Raw genomic sequence first — 23,317 nt, forward strand, 5'->3', positions numbered from 1 at the left:
TAACTTCTGTTTGTCAGAGGCTGGAGAAGGATGGCAGGAGATAAATCGCTTGATCATTGTCTTTCGTCCACCCCCTCCGGCGCACCTGGTTTGGCCACTGTCGGCAGACAGGCTACTGGGCTAGATAGATCTTTAGTCTGACCCAGTATGGCCGTTCTTATGTTCTTATGCAGCCTTGAGTGAAGAGATGAGGAAAGGGAAGAGCCTCAGGGAAAAAGGATCCAGGATGAAATATGGGGCTGTGTCATCTCAAGTTTTTTTTGTCTCCTGTGTCACCAGCCCTGGAGTGATGAACGGACCCTTCACTTGACAAATGCCCTCATGATCCTCGCACGAAGGTGTGTGCTTTTCACGCTGTAGATGATTGGGTTCATCAGGGGTGGAACCAGCAGGTAGACGTAGCCTAGGAGGATCTGAAGCAAGTGGAAAGAGCTGTTCCCAAATCTGTGTAGCACAGACAGACCGAACATGGGTGTGTAGTAGAGCAGGACAGCACAAAGGTGGGAGACGCAGGTGTTCAGGGCCCGGAGGCTCTCCTTGCGGGACGCAATGCTCAGCACTGTTTTGAAGATCTTCACGTAAGAGAGGAAGATGAGCAGCGAGTCCAGACCAAATGTGGAGATTGCAAGAAACAAGCCGTAGATGCTGCTGACTGTTATGTCTGAACAAGCCAACTTCATGACATCCTGGTTTAGACAGTAGCAATGGGATAGGACATTGGCTCGACAGTATCGATACCATTTCAGAAGAAGGGGGAGTGGGAATGCTACAACCACTCCTCTTACCACAAACACCAGCCCCATCTTGCCTATTCTCGGCAGGGTTAAGATGGAAGCATATCTCAGCGGGTTACAGATTGCAATGAACCGGTCAAAGGCCATCGACAAGAGCACAGAAGATTCAATGAACGAAAGTGAGTGGATGAAAAACAACTGGGCCAAACACACATTGAAGCTGATCTCCCTAGAGTTAAACAAGAATACGCCCAGTATCGTCGGTACGGTGGCTATCGATACACCTAGGTCTGTGAGGGCCAACATGGAAAGGAAAATGTACATGGGCTCATGGAGGCTTGGATCTGTTTTTATAAAGAACATAATGACTGCATTGCCTACTATCGAAATCGTATACATGAAGCTGAAGGGGATGGAGATCCAGAGATGGGCATCTTCGTGACCAGGTATCCCAGTGAGAAGTAATACTGCAAATTCTGTTTGGGTGTCATTTACAGCTGACATTCTGTACTGGGCAGGTCCAAGGAGTTATGAGCTTTCCTTCCTGAAAAGAAAAAGATCAGGAGACCAGATGATATTTAACAAGACACCTTTCTATGCTGAACTGAAGTTGAGAGAGTGTCAGGAGTTCGTGGAGTATCATCAAACATTGTTTTGCCTTTACACCACTGATTTTACCTTTTCCCTCACTAGACTAGAGATATATAGTTCCTGATACAAATCAGGAAGATTTAAAACCCTTACAACACATTTAAAAGCAAATCTTTGCTTCTGTAATTGTATTTACTGGTTAACCATATAAACATCCATATCCTCTGTGAATCTTGATAAGCTCTCTGCACCCTTCCTGTCTTCTGTATCTGAGTTCTGCCACTTGCTGGAGCTCTGTGTGGTTTTACTATAGTGACCTTCCCACCAACACTCTTTCTGGGCCTCCACTTGTGAGTGTGTCCTCTTGTGAGGTGTGTAATCACATGGCAAGGGTGTGGTGAAGTGTCTTTCTATTGAGCTGTCCTCCACTGAAACTTTATACATGTGTTTCATTGCCTCATTATATGTATTTATTTAAAATTTCTCCACTCCTCAATGTTCAAATTAGGCTTCTTCTTTGCAGAACATGGGATACATTCTTAGGGCAGGGTTCTGAATTCAGCAACATTCAGTGCAAATATAGTCACTCCAGATACAGATGTGTGCATTGGATCAGAAGCAGGATCTATTAATTTTCCTTATAAAATGCTCATGGGGATACTTTCCCTGAAAGAAAAGCTAAAGTATTTGCATGGCAAATGTTCGCTGAGTGTAGAGAATCGGAGCATCTTACAGCCTTCTCCCCACAGGACCTGCACCCTCTCCCCATGCAAGGGTCTGTAGACTTTTGGCAAGTTACAAGTTAACACAGACAGCGAGGTCAGCTGGGGCGGGGTGGGGAGAGCATCACAAATGGGTAACTATTGCTAACACTAGGCTTGTGCTAATATCAAGCTAAGAGAGAAAAAAATTCTGTCATGCTTTCATAATGGGTTATGTGTGTAAATTACATACAACCACGTTACACTCCCTGTTTCTGCTCCTCTGCTCTAGTCTTTGCTGAAACAAAACCCAGTGGTTCTTGTCTCTCAGGTCTTTTGGGCACTTCTGGAACAGGAAGGGCAGAAGGATGGTGTTCATGAACTAGAATGTAAGTGTCACAAACACTTTCTGGTCAAGTATCAGAGGGGGATCTGGGTTAGTCTGTATCCGCAAGTATACCGAGGGGTCCTGTGGTACCTTACAGACTAACAGATTTATTTGGATATAAGCTTTTGTGACAAAAAAGCCACTTTGTCAGATACACATGACAAAGTATTTTTCCCCCCGTGAAAGCTTATGTCTTCTGGCCAGTTACAAGTAACCAGTATCAAACAACTGTTCATAGAACAAAGAGTTAATTGTGCAAACTGATTGACAACTGGATGTGAGGGATGTATGAAATAATTTATAAGCCAAGTGCTTTAAAGCAGTAAAGTTAACAATGCTCCATCCTTTAGAGATTCCCACAACTCTGCTGCTGGCCTTCCATACACATGCATGGCTTGAAAGTTTGGTCTGTGATACCTGTAACACAATGGAAAGTTTGGGCTTCACATTCACACATCTATAGCTTAGGACACACGTCAATCCATTCTGTCCCCTGTGATCTTCTCTCAGGGTATGTCTACACTAGCTCCCTATTTCGAAGTAGGGGGCTAGTGTAGACATACCCTCAGAGATGATTTCTCAGGTCAGAATGATACTACAAATGTGGTTCTTGTTATCTGGATTTCTTCAGAGCCTGCAAAGGTCGCAGCGTCTCCACCCTCATTCAGCCACTCATCTGCAAACAAAAATTCAGTCTCTTCTGTCTTTGGATGACTAGCTGACAGCTTCCCAGGGTCAGTTATGTCAGCCTGTGGCGTTTAAGGAGTAATATGAGGCACTGGGGACTATTTTAAATATTGATTCCCACAGCTCTCATCCACTATACAGTGACCCCACACCTTTTCTTCAGGCATGATGAGTCCCATGGCCCGCCTGGGTCCTCAACACAATGGGAGCCTGGATCAGAGACATCGTCAGCCTGTTGCTGGAAAACGTCTTCTTCTCCCAGGCTATGTTTTACTCCTGCTGCTCAGACTGACCAGTATTTGGCTCTAGAAGGCTGGCTGGTCACACGTCTCACTAGTCGCAACCTTCCAAAGAGAAGAACCACGGAGACCAAACCTTCCCACAGCTCCCATGTAAGGATATTAGACCCACAGTATGCTGTGGGACAGGGCCCAGTCGAAAGGGACCCATGAGAGAGATGGGTACAAGCCCTGACGGTGACTCTGTCACTCAGAGACCAGAGGGGGCAGAGATGCCGGTAGCCCTGTGACTCTGAGGAGCATCCACAGGAACGGAGCCTGGGTGCCCTCAGCTAGTCAGGAAACAGAACAGTTACCACAGCGCCATGCAGCTCTGAGTTCTTGACCTCAGAATCGAGCCAGACAATAAAACTATTCAAAATGCATTTAGTGATTAAATTTCTCAGAATTGCCCATATTCCGTGGGGTCCCCTCTTGTTCAGACCCTGCCAGGATCGGGCCCAGAGCACATGGCACCTTATAAAATGGGAGCCCTTTTGAAATCCTGGCTTGGGTCATCGGGGGTTTAACATGCTGAGATGGCTTTAAATGCCAGATTTCTATGTTGCTTGTACAGCTCCCTGTGGAGGTTGGACAGATGGAGGGGAGGGTTCCCAAACTACCTAGTGCTGCCTGCCCTCCACCCCATCACTGAGTCACCCCAGACAGCCCAGCTGAGTCTTCTGCTGCTGCACAGAACAGCTGCCAATGCAAACAGCCTGCAGCCTTCGCCCTGCACTTGGCATGTTACAGATAGTGAAACCTGCCAACGTACCCAGTTCCTGCAAGAAGGGAGCCGCTGGCACCAGAGGTCTTCTGCTTCAGGGACAAGACGTCACCAGAGAGGTTGCACGGGCAGCAGGCAGTGTGTATTCAGATACGAAGGCAATGGCCTTTATGCAGCATGTTTGTACCTTCCCTTGGGGGCCACTTGGCCATCAGGGAACCTCAGCTGCTTGGCTTCGTGTGCACCAGCTTTAACTCCGTCACAGCCAATGGCAAATGGAAGGAGGCCAAATGCCAGGGGATGAGGGCTGATGCTAAGCAACTGGCCTGCAGCACCAGCCCTGCTATAGGGTCTGTACCAGGAATCTGGACTTGTCAGCTCTGGGGGGTTTTTGGTTCAGTTTAGTCACATGACTCCCTGAGGGATGGCTGAGCGGTAGCCATGATACTGTCATGGCTGTGATCTTGCTGAAATAATTCTAATACTAATAATAAACAACCAGATTTCTCCCCAGCCGCCCCCCTTCTTGAATTACAAATCCGAGCTGCAAGCAGAGAAGAGAGAGTCCACCAGGAATCTCTGCATGGAAAATTCCCTCCAATTGTTCCAGGAGGGGAGATCCTTCTCTGTTCCCTGAAGAATGAAGAAGGGGACCCAGGATCCAGGAATCCCCAAACTTATGCACAAAGCTCCTCTAGGAACTAGGCCCAGCCACCCACAATCTCTGGGGCTCCACAGCTGCTTTAGGACCCTCTCCAGCTCGTTGCTAGCACAGGCGGGTCAGTACTGCCAGGGTGTGTCTTGTCCTGGTCAGTGATGCCAATCGGCAGCCTCCCGGCAGCTGAGCCTTCAGAGATAAAGGATCCGTTTCCGATGAAAACTCAGCCCATAAAAGTGAATGAAAAGGAAGCATTTTAGTCTGGGTGAAAATGTTTCATGCAGCGAAAGAAAGCCCTCCTCTTCCCAGCCAAGCTCCAGCTCCACCCATGCACCTCTGTTCCTCGTGGCAGAGAACCACATCCCTAGACGGCAGTGCTATCCCCTCTCCTCCCCGTGCAGCCTCCCATCCAGAACAGCCATCTCGGGTCAGCCTATTTCCCAATGACAATAATGGAGACGTGCAGCTACTCACCCAAGCGCGTCCATGTGAGACTGTCCCACCTCTTTGGAACGCTACGGGAGCCCACTCAGATCTCAATAGGCTGTGACCTTTGGCTGGAACCCTCACCTCCACCCCTAGCTCTATCTCACTCACTTTTGGGGTCTGGAATCGCCACGCGTTTCCCCAGAACTTTCCTCCACTGCCTACTGCCCTGCTTTTTCCACACACGCGGGCTGCTGTCCTCTTTGCCCTTCCCACTGATCACGGCAGCAAGAGGAAGCGGGTCAAATACCTTCCTTTGAAAAGAAATACTAGAGGTGGCAGGGAGAGGGAATAAGAAAGGGACTGTCCCAGCCCAAAGAGGACATGCGGTCACCCTGCCACAGATGTCTCAAGGGATGGCTACAACACCCCTATAACAGATGGTTCCCATGGAAAAGGCTTGTCTGCAATAGACAAGGGCACTTATCATGTGATTCCTGCTCCGTTGTCTGCTCCCATCTTCTGAAAGTCAGATGCTCTGAGACAGAAGATGGTGGGTGTTTTTGACCATTTTGGCTAATAGCCAATGATAGAGGCATCTTCCAAGAACTATCGAATTGTTTTGGGGACCTAGTTATTATTTTGGCCTTCACAACATCCCCTGTCTAGGAGTTCCCCAGGCTAATTATGCATTGAGTGAGGAAGTAATTCCTTTTGTTTGTTTTAAACCTCCTCTCATTAACTTTATGGGTGACCCTTGGTTGCTGTGTTACATGAATGGGGGAAGGAACAGTGTGAGATTCACTTTCTCCACACCACTGCAGCTTTTATAGACCTTTATCTTATCCCTCCTTACCACTCCCTAGGATATAAGACCTTATGTGTTATTCCAAGTGGGAACTGAAGCAGTGTGACATGATGGGGAGTCAGAACAAAGCCAGGCTGCACCCAGCCCCATGGAAAGCAGGGAATCCCCATCAGATTACGGTGAGGGAAGGAAAAAGGGGAAGCGATGTGTGTGGGGCTGGATATTCCAGCTGCCTCCAAGCAAGGAGCGTGAGCCCCATGCTGGGATGCAGCCTCGCCGGCAGGTCAGAGCAAGGGCAGAGTTTATTAGGGAAAAGGAAAAATGGGGATCCCCCTGGAACAATTGGAACCCCCTCGTTCCTCCCCAGGTTACTCGGGAGCAGGTCACACTCCCCTGTGTGCCTGGGTGCCAGGTGATTTTAACCTTAAAAGGGATCCTGAGTCCAACTCTCCTGAGTTGGATAGTTGGGGATCCCTGATCCACCCCCTTGCTGCTAAAGGAATATACAACGGCGGGGCCTCCACCTAGCTGGCTCTGTACAGGTGCACCTTGGGAGCCACCTTATTCCAGTAATAATCTGGATCTAACTCCAAACCAGCTATGATAACTAATACACATCAAATGGATTACATGAGAATTAACACACTTTTACTCAACCACTTAAAGCAACAGGGTTTCTCAGCCGAAAAGTGAATAAAACCAATTCACAAAGGACACAGAAATAAAGGAAACGTGTGTAACGGCCATTTATCCTGTCCCCATTCATCCCACCTCCCAGCGTGCACTCCTCTGGCTCCCACAGTCCTAGACACTTGCTGGCGTGGGCGCTTGCAGATCTGCAGCAGGACTGGGAACAGCCTGAGCAGGGTGTGTGTGTGTCAGTCCATGACACACAGCCAGGCCAGGCCAGGCTGTCCAGCTGCTCTGGTTCCCTGGGCAGATCACTTCCCAGCCATAGACACAGACAAAGTCTGTCCCTCCAGGCAGAATCCCCAACAGCCCCTGGAGCAGCCTGCTAGAGCTGAGCTCCAGAGGTCTCTCGGCAGCTCCCAGACTGGAAAAGGCTCCACACCAGCAATCTGGCTCTTCTCCCCAAATTGGAGCATCCTTCCCCTGCACTGTCTGGAAGGGTGCAACAGTTTCCTTCCTTTTTCCCATGGCATCCTGGGAGTTTTAGTCTCTAGGGCTAGATTGAGGGTGGTGAGGGAAGACTCACCACCTTCCCTCATATGTGCATCTTAGGGGCAAAATGTGGAAGGCCTGCGGCTCCTAAGAGTACCATGACCCGGCTCTGGACTTCACAGTGCTTAGGGAGCACAGTCTCATCTACAGGGAAGTAGTCAGGGTGCAGCCTTGAGCGAAGAGATGAGGGAAGGGAGGAGCCTCAGAGGAAAAGGATCCAGGATGGAATATGGGGCTGTGTCAACACAAGTGTTTTGTCTCCCGTGTCACCAGCCCTAGAGCTGGGTGATGAATGGACCCTTCACTTGACAAACACCCTGATGACCCTCGCACGAAGGTGTTTGCTTTTGACGCTGTACATGATTGGGTTCATCACAGGTGGAGCCATCAGGCAGATGTAGCCCAGGAGGTTCTGAAGCAAGTGAGTAGAGCTGTTCCCAAATCTGTGTACCACAGGCAGCCCCAACACTGATGTGTAGTAGAAGGTCAGTTCAGTCAAGGAGGATGAGGCACTCTTCTAGCAGCTGATGTGGAGGTGTGACCACCGAGAGAAGAGAAACTGCTTCTGTAGTTGGATAGCCATTTGCAGTCTTTGTTTAATCCTAAAATGATGGTGTCAAATTTGCAGATGAACTGGAGCTCAGCAGTTTCTCTTTGAAGTCTGTTCTTGAAGTTCAGATTCGCCTTTGAGAATTCACTTTTGCAGATTCAGACTCTCATGGCTACCCTCTGATACTTCAGTTGGTATGTTCTTGTGATGGGGTAGCGGGGGCTGAAAAGGCAAGCCCCACGCCCCATACTTGGGTGCTGGGCGGCCTTGGCACCGCAGGATGCAAGCGGCTCTGCTGAGCCTGCTCGGCGGCAGCCGCCATCTGTGCAAGTGCGGGAGTTTCTGATGGGCACACTGGAGGAGGGAAGGAGGAGCCATGGAGCACAGGTGCTGGCATCCTGGGAAACGGGCACAGACTTGAAAAAGGGAGGGTGCCCGCCCCGAAGGAGGGGGCAGGGACCGAGGCCAGCGAGGCTCCGGGAATCAGTGTCAACCACTTCAGGCCTACGGACATACAGAATGGCCCAGCAGGCTTGGGGAAGTTGAGGGGGCCAGAACGCCCTGAGGACCAGAAGGTCTGTCCTGGATAGTCTGTCCGGTTTTGGGGACATCTCAAGGAGCAGCCAGTGGGAGTGGAAAAGATTCAGAGAAGGCAGGTGGTTGGCACTAGGGACTAAAGAGGCTCTCAGGAGCTAAGGGTATGTCTACACTACCCCGCTAGTTCGAACTAGCGGGGTAATGTATGCATACCGAACTTGCTAATGAAGCCCGGGATTTGAATTTCCCGGGCTTCATTAGCATAAAGCCGACTCCGCCATTTTTAAAAGCCGGCTAGTGCGAACCCCGTGCCGCGCGGCTACACGCAGCATGGGCTAGATAGTTCGAACTACGTAGTTATTCCGAACTATCTGAACACCACGTGGAACATACCCTCACTGGTTCAAGGATTGTTGCCAATGAAGTGGAAGAAAACATGAAATCGCTGCTGGTGACGTGTGTGGGTGACAAAATACAAGTGAAGCGGGAAATCAGGCTGAGGCCGGGGCAGTGACCTGAAGTGATCTGTATCCACTGGGAAGCTGGTGCCATGCGAACAGAACAGGTTTTCCGAGAGCCAAAGGCAAGGTCCTACCCCACCCCAAAGCCCACAGGACACAGCCCCTGGAATGGGGAGCTGTACCTGGCCAGCAGTGACTCTGGAATGGATTCAGGGGGAACTCTGGGCAAGCTGCTCCCCTGGCACTCCCTCGGCAAAGCTGTGGGGAGCATGGCTACAGCCATCACTAGACACATGAGCACAGGAGTGAGCAGGGCCGGGAGGGAACACGGCATCTGTGAGCCTGAGACTGGAGGCTGCAGCTTGCGGTAGGGGAAACACTAACGCTGATGTTGCAAAACTGGGGATGAGGCCATAAGGAGTCCAATGCTTTGAGGACTGAAGGAAAACTCCCTTCTGTTTAGCTTCCACCAGAGAAGGCTGAGCGGTGACGTGATTGCAGTAAGTAGGGGCCTGTCTACACTAGGGAGTTATTTCGAAATAAGTTCTTTCCAAATAATAACCCCTGAAATAACGATTTGGAGATAGCCCTGTTCTTCTGCCCAAGCAGGAGTTGTTATTTCAGAATAAAATAACGTGAGTGGTGTGGAGAGGGCTGATAAAGAAAAGTTATTTATTAGTTCCCTAAATAGAAGAACTAGAGGACACTAAATGAAATTAATGGGTAGCAGGTTTAAAACTAATAAAAGAAAGTTCTTCTTCACACAGCATGTAGTCAACCTGTGGAACTCCTTGCCAGAGGAGGCTGTGAAGGCTAGGGCTATACCAGAGTTTAAAGAGAAGCTAGTTAATTTCATGGAGGTTAGGTCCATAGAAGGCTATTAGCTAGGGGATAAAAATGGTGTCCTTGGCCTCTGTTTGTCGGAGGCTGGAGAGAGATGGCAGGAGACAAATCGCTTGATCATTGTCTTCGGTCCACCCTCTCTGGGGCACCTGCTGCTGGCCACTGTCGGCAGACAGGATACTGGGCTAGAAGGACCTTTGGTCTGACCCAGTATGGCCGTTCTTATGTTCTTATGTTATGTTCTTATAATAACAAGCCCTATATTTTGAAGTAACTCTTGAGTGCAGCCATGTCCCATGTGCCTTCCTGGAGAGAAAACAGATGGGATTCAAGGGCTGTTCATTGTTGCAGAAAAAGGCAGAACAAGACCAATGGCTGGCAGGTGGAAACAGACAAATCCGGATTAGAAATAAGGCATAAATATTTCACGGTGTGGATGATTCACCATATGAACAAACGACCAAAACCAAGTGACCGCTTCTCCATTGTTTGGCAACTTCTTATGCAGCCGAGCTGACTTTCTGGTGCGTGCTTGGGTGAGAGCTTAGCTACTGTGAGATACAGAAGGGCTGGGACAGGCAGGGATCAGATTTGATGCTCTAATTGGCCCTTCTGGCCTTAAACTCCATTAATTAACCAAATGCTGAGTGGGGCTGAGAGAGCAGCCTCTGGGGCGTCACTGGCCAGCCAGCTTGGTCCCAAGACTCAGCTGCTATTTGGTGAGGTGCTCCAGGAGAACCTTGCTGGAGAGGGTGGGAGTGGCAGTGACATCACAAAGGCCTGTTGCAGGACTTCAGCTCATTGGGGGAAAGTGATGACCTCACAGAGAGACCCTGACAGCAGCCAATGAAGACAGACGCACAAGGCAGGGGGCAACTTCAGAGATTCCCATGGCCCTGAAGCAGTGAGGCTCCTTCTCAGTGTCTCTTCCGGGGGACTGATGGAGAATTAGGATGAAGGGGCTTGGCAGGAGGAGGAACCTCATCGGCATTTTCTCCTCCCTGCTGCTGATTGTGCCGGGCTTGGTGAAAAGGTCATGGGCTCAGAGAGGTTTGGAGCCTGTCCAGTCTGGCTTTCCTAGCCTCCTACCCGCCCTCAGTCTCGTATTCTCTTGCGTCTTCCCCCCTTTTCCATTCACCCTCCTCCACCAAGCAGGGCTCTTTGGGTGTTGGGAATTGCTGTTGCTGGAGGAGGCCCTCACACAGAAGTGGGGCTGGCAGAGTGCTCAGAGCCAGAGGTAACCAGGGTTATCGTTTTGGACTTCTGCTGAGATCCCTCTGCCTTCCAGCTCCCAGAATCTGGATGCTGATTGGCCGAGTGGGTTATTATTGACAGGGGAGGATCAGGCCCTTTTGTTCTCTCTAAGACCAGACCAATATGTCTCTAGTCAGCTGCTTCTAGTTGTGCTGCTTCTCTGTAATTCTTGTCTCTGGACAGTCCCTGAGTCTCTCTAATGTACCAGGGCTTCTCACGCCCTTGCTGGATGGTGGCTAGGAGCAGTGCTAGCTCTGTAGCTCATTGGAGAGCTCTGGATGCTGATTGTACATGTGCCCCAAGGGGTGGGATGGGGGCAGGACGTGAGCCTTGCAGGGGTGTTTGGGGGTGGGGGTGATATGACAAAAGGCTGTTCGGGAAGGTGCCTGGGGATTGCTCTGAGACTGACCCCATCTGACCTGGGCCATTCTTTTGTGAGGCCTCCTGCCTCTCGGAGTCTCTATGCTGATGGCTGAGCAGGGGGTTTTGGCAGGAAGAGCCTCCATTAGACAAAGCCCCATTAGACTCAAAGCTTGGCGGTCATGGCCAGCAGTCAGAGACTTGGGGCAGAGCTGGATCAGGAGTCCAAGAGCAGCCAAAAGGCAGGTCTCATTGACTCAAACTTTAAGAGCAGGAGGGACTGTCATGATCATCTGGTCTGACTTCCTGCATGTTGCAGGACACAGACCCTCAACTCCTCCCCCCCCCACACACTCCTATCCTACACCCATAGTCTGAGTCCCTGAAATCCTCAAATCATGGAATCACATTACAGAGAACCCACCATTACAGAGAACCCACATTACAGAGAACCCACCATTTACGCTAGGTGAAACCATCAAGTGACACCCTGCCCCCGAGGTCTCTGCCAATCTGACCTGGCCCATGTTTGTCAGAAGTCGTCTCTTCTCTCCCATTCCCCACTTCCTCCAGAACAAGGAAAATAACAAAACATCACTTGTCACCACTTCCAGCCCCCAGCTAAAACCCCTCCAGCACATCCATGACCTGCAACTGCTCCAGGAAAACCATCCCTCACTCTCAGGCTACATCTAGACTGGCATGATTTTCCGAAAATGATTTTAACGGAAAAGCTTTTCTGTTAAAAGCATTTGCGGAAAAGAGCGTCTAGATTGGCACGGACGCTTTTGCACAAAAGAAATCTGGGCTGTCTACACTGGCCCTTTTGTGCAAAAGCTTTTGCGCAAAAGGACTTTTGCCCGAACGGGAGCAGCATAGTATTTCTGCAAGAAGCACTGATTTCTTACATGAGATCGTCAGTGTTCTTGTGGAAATTCAAGTGGCCAGTGTAGACAGCCCCACAGTCCTTGGGAAACAGGCCAGTCCTTGCTGACAAACTGCCCCCACCCTAAGCCAACACTTGCTAGCTGCCATCCACCATACTACAGAAACACCAGCCCAGGAACCAATCCCTGAAAGAAACCCCGGCATTGCCAACTCTGCCCACACATCCACTCAGGCAAAAACATTTCTTGCATCACATGAAGTGGGCTTTGACCCAAAAAAGCCTGAGCCCAAATGAATCTGTTTGTCTCTAAGGGTGTGTCTAGACTACAGGGTTTTGTCGACAAAAGTGGACTTTTGTCGACAAAACTATACCTGCGTCCACACTGCCTTTGAGTTATGTCGACATAACGTCGACAAAACTTAGCAGTTTTGTCGACGTATGTAAACCTCATTCTACGAGGAATAACACCTTTTGTTGACAGAGTTCTGTCGATAGAAGGCATTATTGCATCTACGCTGTCCTTTACGTCCACACTGTTATGTCGACAAAGCGGCTTGCTTTGTAGACAGAACTGGCTGCAGTCTAGACGCTCTTTGTCGACAGAAGCTTTGTTGACTGTATCTGTTGACAAAACTTCTGTCGACAAAACCCTGTAATCTAGACATACCCTAAGGTGCCACAGGACTCCTCGTTGTTTCATTCTTAAAACAGGTTTCCACTTAGTATTTCTAACGTCACATGGAGCCTGCTCTTGCTGTGCTCCAGGATTTGGGCAGGGGTCTGGGAACCTGTCCCTGCAGTGTGGGGAGTGGCTTGCAGGGGGGAGGAAGAGCTGAACCTCTGCTGCTGTGGGTGGCAGCTTGGGAGCGGGGCCTCGGGTGGAAGACACGGGGCTGAGGGTTGTCTGCTCTGGGTCAAGGTTCACCCAATCCCTAGGATACAATACCTCATGTGTTATGCTGAGTAGGAACTGAACCAGTGTGACATGTTGGGGAGCCAGAACAAAGCCAGACTGCACTCAGCCCCCCGGAGGGCAGTGAATCCCCATCAGATCACCGCGAGGAAAGGAGAAAGGGGAAGCGATGTGTGGGGCAGGATTTTTTCCATTGCCTCCAAGTGAGGAGTATGAGCCCTGTGCTGGGATGCAGCCTTGCCAGCAGGTCAGGAAATGGACAGAGTTTGTAGGTGAAAGGAAAAGTTTGGGTCCCCCTGGAAACAACTGTAACGCCCTCGTTCTTCCCTGGGTTACTGGGGAGCAGGCCACACACCCCTGTGTGCCTGGGTGCTGAATGTTGTTAACACTAAAGAAGATCCTGAGTAGCGCTGGGGTGGTGTTGGATAGTTGGGGATCCCCGATCCACCCCCTTGCTGCTAAAGAAATATACAATGGCGGTGCCTCCACCTGGCTGGCTCTGTACATACTGAATGCCGTGCCTTGGGAATCTCCAGGAATAATCTTCTGCCAGTGACAGTGGCCTCTAATGCCAAACTAACCATGACAACTAAAACACATCGAATTGATGACGTTCCAATTAACAGTCCTTTACTCAACCAATTAAGCAACAGGGTTTCACAGACTAAAAGTGAATACAATCATTTCACAAAGGACACAGACATAAAGGACACCTGCCTAACTGGCCTTTACTCTGCTCCCATTCATCCCATCTCCCAGAGTGCACTTCTCTGGCTGTCACAGTCCCAGACTCTTGCTGAGTGGGCTATTACAGATCTGTGGCGGGTGTAGAGACAGCCTGAGCAGCGTGTGCGTGTGTCAGTCCAGGCCACACAGCCAGGCCAGATCACTCTGCATCTCTTCGGTCCCACTGTCTGTTTACTGGGCTCCATCCCAGGCAGCACCTTCCGAGACAGCCACTCACAGCACCTTCTCTGCAGGGTTCAGCAGGCCCTTCTGACTAAAGGGTGACACTCAGGTTGCTAGGGGGTTGTTGACAGGAACCCCAATATTGACATTTGAATTGTATTGAGATATTTAGCTGCTTCTTCCTTTGTGCAAGTATAAACCAGAGCTGGAGGAAGCAATATGAAGCAATCAGACAGAATTTTGCTTACAAGGAATACGGGGCATGGGACATGGGTAGAGAGAGGACTGTATGTTTCATCGTGATCAGGGTATTTTTCTTTGTTTTGGTTGTTTGATTAAGCTTCTCTGTGTAAAATCCATGTGCTCCCCATTTACTAAGCTGTACCCAGAGATAATCTGTTCTCTGTGTTTCAATTTGTTTTCCTCAGTTGCTCTGTAACGCCTAACAATCCAGTGTGTTTTATTAAGGATCTCTTTTGGGTTTTAATTAATACAGTAATTTGTAAGGCAATGATTTGATTTTTGTTTCCTGGGAGGAAACAGGAGGACTGAATGGCTACGTCTAGACTGGCATGATTTTCCGGAAATGCTTTTAACGGAAAAGTTTTCCGTTAAAAGCATTTTCGGAAAAATCGTGTCTAGATTGGCAGGACGCTTTTCCGCAAAAGCACTTTTTGCGGAAAAGCGTCCGTGGACAATCTAGACACGGTTTTCCGCAAAAAAGCCCCGATCGCCATTTTTGCGATTGGGGCTTTTTTGCGGAAAACAGTACTGTGCTGCCTACACTGGCCCTTTTGCACAAATGATTTGCGCAATACGGCTTTTGCCCGAACGGGAGCAGCACCGTAATTCCGCAAGAACACTGACGATCTTACATGAGACCATCAGTGTTCTTGCGGAAATTCAAACGGCCAGTTTAGACAGCTGGCAAGTTTTTCTGCAAAATCATCTGATTTTGAGGAAAAACTTTCCAGTCTAGACACAGCCAATGTGTGCCTGCCCATCCTGAGAGTTTGGCACAGTGTGTTTTCTTTTGTTTCTTTTTTTGAGCTCTTTTGTGGCAGAAGAGCTTGGTGTATCCCTGAGGAAGTGTTCCTCCCTGGGTTTTCAGGGATCATTAAAAAAAATCACTTGATAGGTGGCAGCCTATCTTCCAGAACCAGTGCATCTGGGGAGCTTTTCTGTATGCAGAGCCTAAGGAGTAGGGCGGGGAACCTCACGCCTTGGAGCTGGATGCGAGCCTTGCTTTGCTTGGATCTGGCCTCTGAGGCTCAGGGCTGCCTCTCACAGCACTAGGAAGCCCACAGCACTAGGAAATCCAGACCCACCAAGGCTGGAGCACACAGAATCTGCCACCCTGGCTCCGTTCTAGGCTCTGGTGTGTGTTGGGAATGTGGGGTGGGTCTCTCTCCTACTCAGGCACCACTTAAGCATTTGTTTTGGTTTGTTTTTCCTTCTCACTTGTGTGCGTCTGATTTTACTCTCGGTCAGTGGCCTCCAACCTAAAAAAGGTTCCCCACCCCTGCTAGAGAGGCAAGGGATTTAAGGTCTTGTGTGGGCCTCCATCTTGTGCACTGGGAGTGCCAGAGGGGGAACAGCCCAAACAATTGCGAGGCAATCTTATCAAAAAGCTAACAAAATACACAGTGCCATGTAGACTCAAAAACAAGCCCCGATCTGCACACGGGAATTGTCTGGAGTAGGGCAATGTGCAAAGAGGAAGGGTTTTTTTTCCAAAACCTTCTCACTCCCAACCTCTGTACAGGCCACATATCCCCAGAGATGCCCACACACCCCATTTGAAAAGGTAGGGAGTAGATTATGGCTCCTTCTGGCCTGAAAACTTCTAGATCTATGAATCACATGTCTTGCATGGATTGTTACCTCGGATTCAACTTAACCAATTTACTCCTCAGCAAGGACAGATGCTGACCATGAAGAAACAGGACTGGCACCGTACATCTGGGCTGTATGGTCTAAACCAAGTCCCATCTTGGAGGAGTCTAAAAATTGTCCCACTTTTCCAACTGGGAACAACACCCCTCTGTGCTAAGATGTGATTGTCAGGCACATCCCATTGGACACTCCAGTTTCTTCTCTTTTAGGTGTTTGTTTCCCGCGCTCTGCTGTCCTCCTTAAAGTAAGAGGTGTATAGTCAAAAAGCACATTGTCACTGCCTTGTTTGCAGGGGTGAGATGTGTCCCAAACTTGCCACTCCCTGACTCCCTTTATGTGCCCTGTCTCTTCCCAAAAAACCTTACCCACATTCCCTTTCCCTGATGCTTTGCCTCCAACCCAGGCCAGATGGCCCATGGTGAGACCAACATAGCAGTTCAGGTTGCTTTAGGGAGCTGTGGACTCGTCACCCTCCGTGGGATGTGCATCTTGGGGGCAAAATGTAGAAGGCCTGGGGCTCCTCAGAGTACCATGACCCGGCTATTATTTCCTCTCTGAACAGGGAACAGAGTTTCGGTAAAAGGGGAGTAGTCGAGGTGCAGCCTTAAGCAAAGACATCAGGAAGGAGAGGAGCCTCGGAGGAAAAGTATGCAGAATCGAATATATGGATGTGTCAACCCAAGTGTTTTTTGTGTCCCATGTCACCAGCCATGGAGCTGGGCAATAAACTGACCCTTCATTTGACGAACACCCTGATGATCCTTGCACGAAGATGTTTGCTTTTGATGCTGTACACAATTGGGTTCATCAGAGGTGGAGCCATCAGGTAGATGTAGCCCAGGAGGGTCTGAAGCAAGTGAGTAGAGCTGTCCCCGAATCTGTGTAGCACAGGCAGACCCAACATTGGTGTGTAATAGAGCACAACGGCACAGATGTGGGAGACGCAGGTGTTCAGGGCCCGGAGGCTCTCGATGCGGGATGCAATGCCCAGCACTGTCTTGAGGATCATCACATAGGAGACAACAATGAGCAGCGCATCCAATGCCACAGTGGAGATTACAACAAACAAGCCGTAGAAGCTGCTGACTCTTATATCTGAACAAGACAACTTCATGACATCCTGGTTTAGACAGTAGCAATGGGACAGGATGTTGGTTTGGCAGTATTGGTACCGTCTCAGAAGAACGGGAAATGGAACTGTTACAACCACCCCTCTCACCACAAATACCAGCCCCATCTTGGCTATTCTGCGCGGGCTTAAGATGGAGGTATATCTCAGCGGGTTAAAGATTGCGATGAAGCGGTCAAAGGCCATCAACAGGAGCATGGAGGATTCAGTGATTGAAAATAAGTGGACAAAATACAGCTGAGAAAAACAGGCATCCATGATGATCTCCCTAGAGTTAAACACGTAAAAGCCCAGAATTGTCGGTATGGTGGATATCGATAAGCCAAGGTCTGTTACGGCCAACATGGAAAGGAAAATGTACATGGGCTCATGGAGGCTAGGATCTGTTTTTATAAAGAATATAATGGCTGCATTTCCTACTATTGAAATAGCATACATGATGCTGAAGGAGATAGCGATCCAGACATGGGCTTGTTCATGGCCAGGTATCCCAGTGAGAAGGAACACTGCAAATTGCGATTGGGTGTCATTAACAGCGGACATCCTATACCGGGCAGGTCCAAGGAGTTCTGACCTTTCCTTCCTGAAAAGAAAAACATCAGGAGACCAGATGCTATTTAACATGACATCTTTCTGAGCTGAATGGACATTGAACGACTTCCATGAGTTTGTGGAAAATCAGACAACTTATATTTGCATTTACACCCACAGGTGACACATATTTTCTGGTCTAAATAAGTCAGATTTAAATGGTTCCTTGACAATCTTCACTGCTGTAATTGGATTTTCTGGGTATCCATAGAAGCATCCGGTCACCCGTTATTCCTACTGAGTTCTCTGCCCCCTTTCTGTCGTGTCTCTGAGTTCTACAGCCTACTTGAGCTCCATGTGGTTTTACAGTGGCAACCTTCCCACCCACACTCTCTGAGCCTACACTTTTGGGAGTGTCCCCTGGTGAGGTGTGCATTCACAGGGCAAGGGCATGAGGAAGAGTCACTGTATAGAGTTGTCCTCCATAGAAGCTATAGGTAAATTTGTTTCATTGTCTCCCATGCATTTTTTTTATTTTCTCCACTCCTGAGAGTTCAATTTAAGCTACTGCCATTAAGCTTGTGCTTCTTTAAAAAACATGGGATAAATATTTTGGGCTGGGTATGATATTCAATGCAACTATATTCACTCCAAATACAGATGTGTACATGGGATCAGAAGCAGGATCTGTTAATTTTCCTAATAAAATACTCATGGTGATGCTTTCCTTGTAAGAGAAGCTAAAGTATTTGCATAGCAAAAGTTCACTGAGTGCAGAGAATTTAAAATCCTACAGCCTTCTCCCTAGAGAACCCGCATGCTATCCCCAAGTTAACACAGGCCGTGACTTCAGCTGGGGTGGGTTGGGGAGAGCCTAACAGATGGGTAAATATTGCAAAAACTAGGCTTGTGTTAATATCAAGCTGAATCAGAAAAAAATTCTGTCACGCTCCTGTGACCGGTTATGTGTGTAAGTTACATATGACCACATTACATTCCTATTATCTGCACCTCTGCTCTCGTCTTTGCTGAAACAAAACATGGGGACCTGGCAGATGGTTTGAACGTGGAGGGAGCGTGGGCTATAATAGCACAGAAAAAGGAGGAAGAAGGCAAAAATGGGAGGCCATGTCAAATCAGTATCTTAAATGCCTCTATACGAATGCAATAAGTATTCCAAGGTGGGCTCTAAAGAAACTACACTGTCTCCTTAAAAGCCTCCCTACAGCTACTCGGGAACAAATCCACACAGAAACACCTTCTGACCCCCAACCAGGTTTGTTCTATCTGCTTCCCAAGATCCATAAAACTGGACACCCCAGACGTCCCATCATCTCCGGTATTGGCACACTCACTACTGGTCTATCCAGCTATGTAGACTCTCTCCTCAAACCCTATGCAACCAACACCCCCCGCTATCTCTGAGACATTACTGACTTCCTAAGGAAACTGCAAAACATCGATAACCTCCCCAATAACACTATCCTTGCCACCATGGATGTAGAAGCTCTATACACTAACATCCCACATGAAGACGGATTACAAGCAATTAGAAACACTATCCCAGAGGACACCACTGCCAACCTGATAGCAGACCTATGTAACTTTGTTCTCACCCACAATTATTTCCAGTTTGAGAACTAATTCCTCCAGACCAGCGGCACAGCCAAGGGTATACGCATGGCCCCACAGTATGCTAATATCTTTATGACTGACCTAGAACAACGTTTCCTCAACTCCCGTCCCCTTTTACTCCTTCTCTACTTACGCTACATCGATGACATCTTTATGATCTGGACGCATGGCCAAGAGACACTGGAGACATTCCACAGAGAATTCAACAACCTACATTCCACCATCAACCTCAGCCTGGACCATTCTACACGAGAGATCCATTTCCTGGACACCACAGTTCAAATCAACAATGGAATATTAGACACCACCCTCTACAGAAAACCCACTGACTCATACAGTTACCTACATGCTTCCAGCTCCCATCCAGCACACACCATACGATCCATCATCTATAGCCAAGCCCTTCGATACAACCGCATCTGCTCTAATCCCACTGACAGAGACCAGAAACTTCAGGATCTCTACCAAGCTTTTATAAACCTCAACTACCCTCCCGGAGAAATAAAAAAGCAAATTGAAAGAGCCAGATGAATACCTAGAAGCCATCTATTTCAAGACAGACCCAAGAAAACCAACAATAGAACACCACTTGTCATCACCTACAGCCCCCAACTTAAACCTGTCCAACACATTATCAATAAACTACAGCCTATACTGGAACAGGACACTAAACTCCAAGAGGCTCTGGGAGACACACCCATAGTCTCCTACAGACAACCACCTAACCTCAAGATGATTCTTACCAACAACCACAGGACATACCACACTAATACCAACCCTGGTACCTTCCTTTGCAACAAACCCCGTTACCAGCTTTGTCCACATATTCACTCTGCTGATACCATTATTGGACCTAACCAAGTGAGTTATAAGATCAAGAACACATATTCCTGCACATCCAGAAATATAATTTATGCTATCATGTGCCGAAAATGTCCGTCTGCTTTGTACATTGGACAAATGTCTCAGACACTTCGCCAAAGGATCAATGCCCACAAAACAGATATTAGACAGGATCACAAAGAAAAAACAGTTTCTTGCCATTTCAACCTGAAAGGACACGGTCTCAACGACTTAATTACCAGCATCCTGCTTCAGAAGCCTTTTAAATCTGTTCTTGAAAGGGAATCCTCTGAACTGTCATTCATGCTAAATTTCGACACTCTACGCATGGGTTTCAACAAAGACCCCAGTAATCTTACCCATTACAAAGATAGCTTCCCTAATTATCACCTCTAATACCATTAGCTTACAGACATTTACCTTTCCACACCTCTAATACCATTAGCTCACAGACATATACCTCCCCCCCCCCCCCCGCATCCTCCTTCTGTTCTGAAATGTGATTTGTCCTTTTCATATGTGTTCTTTTTTTTAATTGTATCCTTTGGTATATATGGTTGTGACTATTTTCTTCCACTATTTGATCTGAGGAAGTGGGTCTGACCCAAGAAAGCTCATCATCTAATAAACCATCTTGTTAGTCTTTAAAGTGCTACATATTCCTGTATTTTGTTCTCAAAGAGTAGTTATTAGTGGGTCACAATCCTGCTGGAAGGACATAACAAGTGGGGGCCCCCAGGGGTTCTGGGACCAGTTCTGTTCAATATCTTCATCAATGATTTAGATTTTGACATGGCGAGTATACTTATTTAGGGCATGTCTACACTACCACCCTAGTTCGAACTAGGGAGGTAGTGTAGACATACCCTAAGTTTGCAGATGATACAAATCTGGGAGGGGTTGCAACTACTTTGGAGGATAGAGTCATTATTCAAAATGACATAGACAAACTGGAGAAATGGTCTGAAGGTAAATAGGATGAAGTTTAACAAGGACAAATGCAAAGTGCTCCACTTAGGAAGGAACGAGCAGTTTCACACATACAGAATGGGAAGCAATTGTCAAGGAAGGAGTACTGCGGAAAGGGATCTAGGGGTCATAGTGGACCAATATGAGCCAACAGTGAGATGCTGTTGCAAAAAAAGAAAACATTTTTCTGGGATTCATTAGCAGGAATGTTGTGAATAAGACACGAGAAGTCATTCTTCCACTCTACTCTGCACTGATCAGCCTCAATTGGAATATTGTGTCCAGCTCTGGGCACTGCGTTTCTAGAAAGATGTGAAGAAATTGGAGAAGGTTCATAGAAGAGCAACAAGAATGATAGAAGGTCTAGAGAACATGAAATATGAACGAAGACTGAAAGGATTAGGCTTGTTTAGTTTAGAAAGGAGATGACTGAGAGGGGATATGATAGCGCACTTCAGGTACCTAAAAGGGTGTCACAAGGAGGAGGTTGACAAATTGTTCTCCTGGGCTTCTGCGGATAGGACATGAAGCAATGGCCTTAAACTACAGCAACAGAGATTTAGGCTGGAGATAATGAAAAACTTCCTAACTGTCAGGGTGGTTAAACACTGGAATAAATTGCCTAGAGAGTTTGTGGCATCTGCATCTCTAGAAATATTTAAGAGCAGGTTTGATAGACATCTTTCAGGGATTGTCTAGATGGTACTGGGTCCAACTGAGGGAGAAGGTGGCTGGATTCAATTACCTCTCGAGGTCCCTTCCAGGTCTAGTGTTATATGATTCTATGAAAACCCAGCGGTTCTTGTCTCTCGGGATTTGGGGGACAGCTGATCTACGTAGTACAGAAGACAGTGTTCATGACCCTGAATGTAAGTGTCACAAATACCCTCTGGTCAAGTGTCAGGGGGTGAATTGTGTTACCCTGTATCCAAAAAACCATGAGAAGTCCTGTGGCACCTGACAGACTAACAGATTTATTTGGATATAAGGTTATGTGGCAAAAATCCACTTTGTCAGATGCACCTGATGAAGTGCGGTTTTCCCCACAAAAGCTTCTATCTTCCAGTCCGCTATCAGAAACCAGAAGGAAACAACTGTTCAGAGAACAAAGAGTTAATCTTACAGACTGAGTGGCAAGAAGATTTGGGGAACTTCTGAAATGAATTATAAGCCCAATGCTTTGGAGCAGTAAAGTTGACCCTTCTCCTTCCTTTAGAGATGCCCACAACTCTGCTGCTGGCTTTCCACACACTGGCATGTCTTGAAAGTTTGCTCTGTGATACATGTAACACAATGCAAAGTTTTGGCTTAACATAGACACATCTCTACCTTAGGATACGTGTGTCAGTCCATTTGGTCACCTGCGATCTTCTTTCAGAGATGATTTCTCAGGATAGAGTGGGACTAAACTGTAGTTTTTGTCATCTGGATGTCTTCAGAACCTGAAATCATAGGATCCTAGGGCTGGAAGAGATCTCAGGAGATCATTCTGTCCAGACTCTTGCCCAACGCTGGACTAACCCCAATTAAATCATCCCAGCTAGGGCTGTGTCAAGCCAGAACATAAAAACCTCTAGTGTTAGAGATTATACCATCTCCCCAAAGAACTCCTTCCTGTTTGTCACCACCCTGATAGAGACATAGCTTTTCATAACATAAAACTTAGACGTCCGCCACTGGAACTTGAGAATATTGTTCCTCATTCTGTCATCTGCTACCTCTCAGAAGAGCCTCTCTTCATCCTCCATGGAACCCCTCTTCAGGAAGTTGAAGGCTGCTATCAAAATGCTAAGGATGCAATTCATCCCCTCATCCAGGTCATTAATAAAGACGTTGAACAAAACCGGCCCTAGAACCGACATTTGGGGCACTCAGTTTGAAACCGAATGTCAACCAAAGATCAAGACATTCATCACTACCTGTTGAGCATGACAATCTAGCCAGCTTTCTATCCACCTTACAGTCCATTTATCCAATCCATACTCCCTTAACTTGCTGGCAAGAAAACTTCAGGAAACCGTATCAAAAGCTTTGCCAACGCCAAGACAGATCCCTGTGTCCACAGAGCCAGTTACCTCACCACAGAAAGCAATCAGGTTGCAGCATCTCCACCCACATTAAGCCACAAGTCTAGAAACAAACATTCAGTAACTTTTCTTTCATTGGTTTAACAACTGACTGGCTCTCCTTGGATTCCGGTCTGTAGGTCTGTAGTATCTGGAGGGGTGATGGGCCCTGGGGGAACCATGTAAAATAATGATTCCTAGGGCTCTAAGTCTCCAATAGACAATGACCCCAACACTGTTAGTCAGGCATGATGAGGCCCTCAGCCTGCGAGAGTCCTGGACCCAATGGGAGCCTGGGGTCAGAGAGGTGAACAGACCTTTGGTTAAAACCCTCTGATTTTCTAATGTTCCA

General features: G+C 47.9%; 2 protein-coding genes across 2 annotated transcripts; both read right to left on the minus strand.

Annotated features, from left to right (window-relative positions):
• Positions 1-302: 302 nt before the first annotated feature.
• On the minus strand, positions 303-1,271 carry LOC106732351 (olfactory receptor 51G2-like). Its single transcript, XM_014575983.2, has one exon. The coding sequence runs from the start codon at positions 1,236-1,238 to the stop codon at positions 303-305; it is 936 nt and encodes a 311-aa protein (XP_014431469.1). The 5' UTR covers positions 1,239-1,271.
• Positions 1,272-16,528: 15,257 nt separating this feature from the next.
• On the minus strand, positions 16,529-17,464 carry LOC102463434 (olfactory receptor 51G2-like). The gene has a single exon (XM_006113132.3). The coding sequence runs from the start codon at positions 17,462-17,464 to the stop codon at positions 16,529-16,531; it is 936 nt and encodes a 311-aa protein (XP_006113194.3).
• Between the last annotated feature and the right edge of the window lie 5,853 nt (positions 17,465-23,317).

Source organism: Pelodiscus sinensis, chromosome 1 (assembly GCF_049634645.1).
Source record: "Pelodiscus sinensis isolate JC-2024 chromosome 1, ASM4963464v1, whole genome shotgun sequence".
NCBI lineage: Eukaryota > Metazoa > Chordata > Testudines > Trionychidae > Pelodiscus > Pelodiscus sinensis.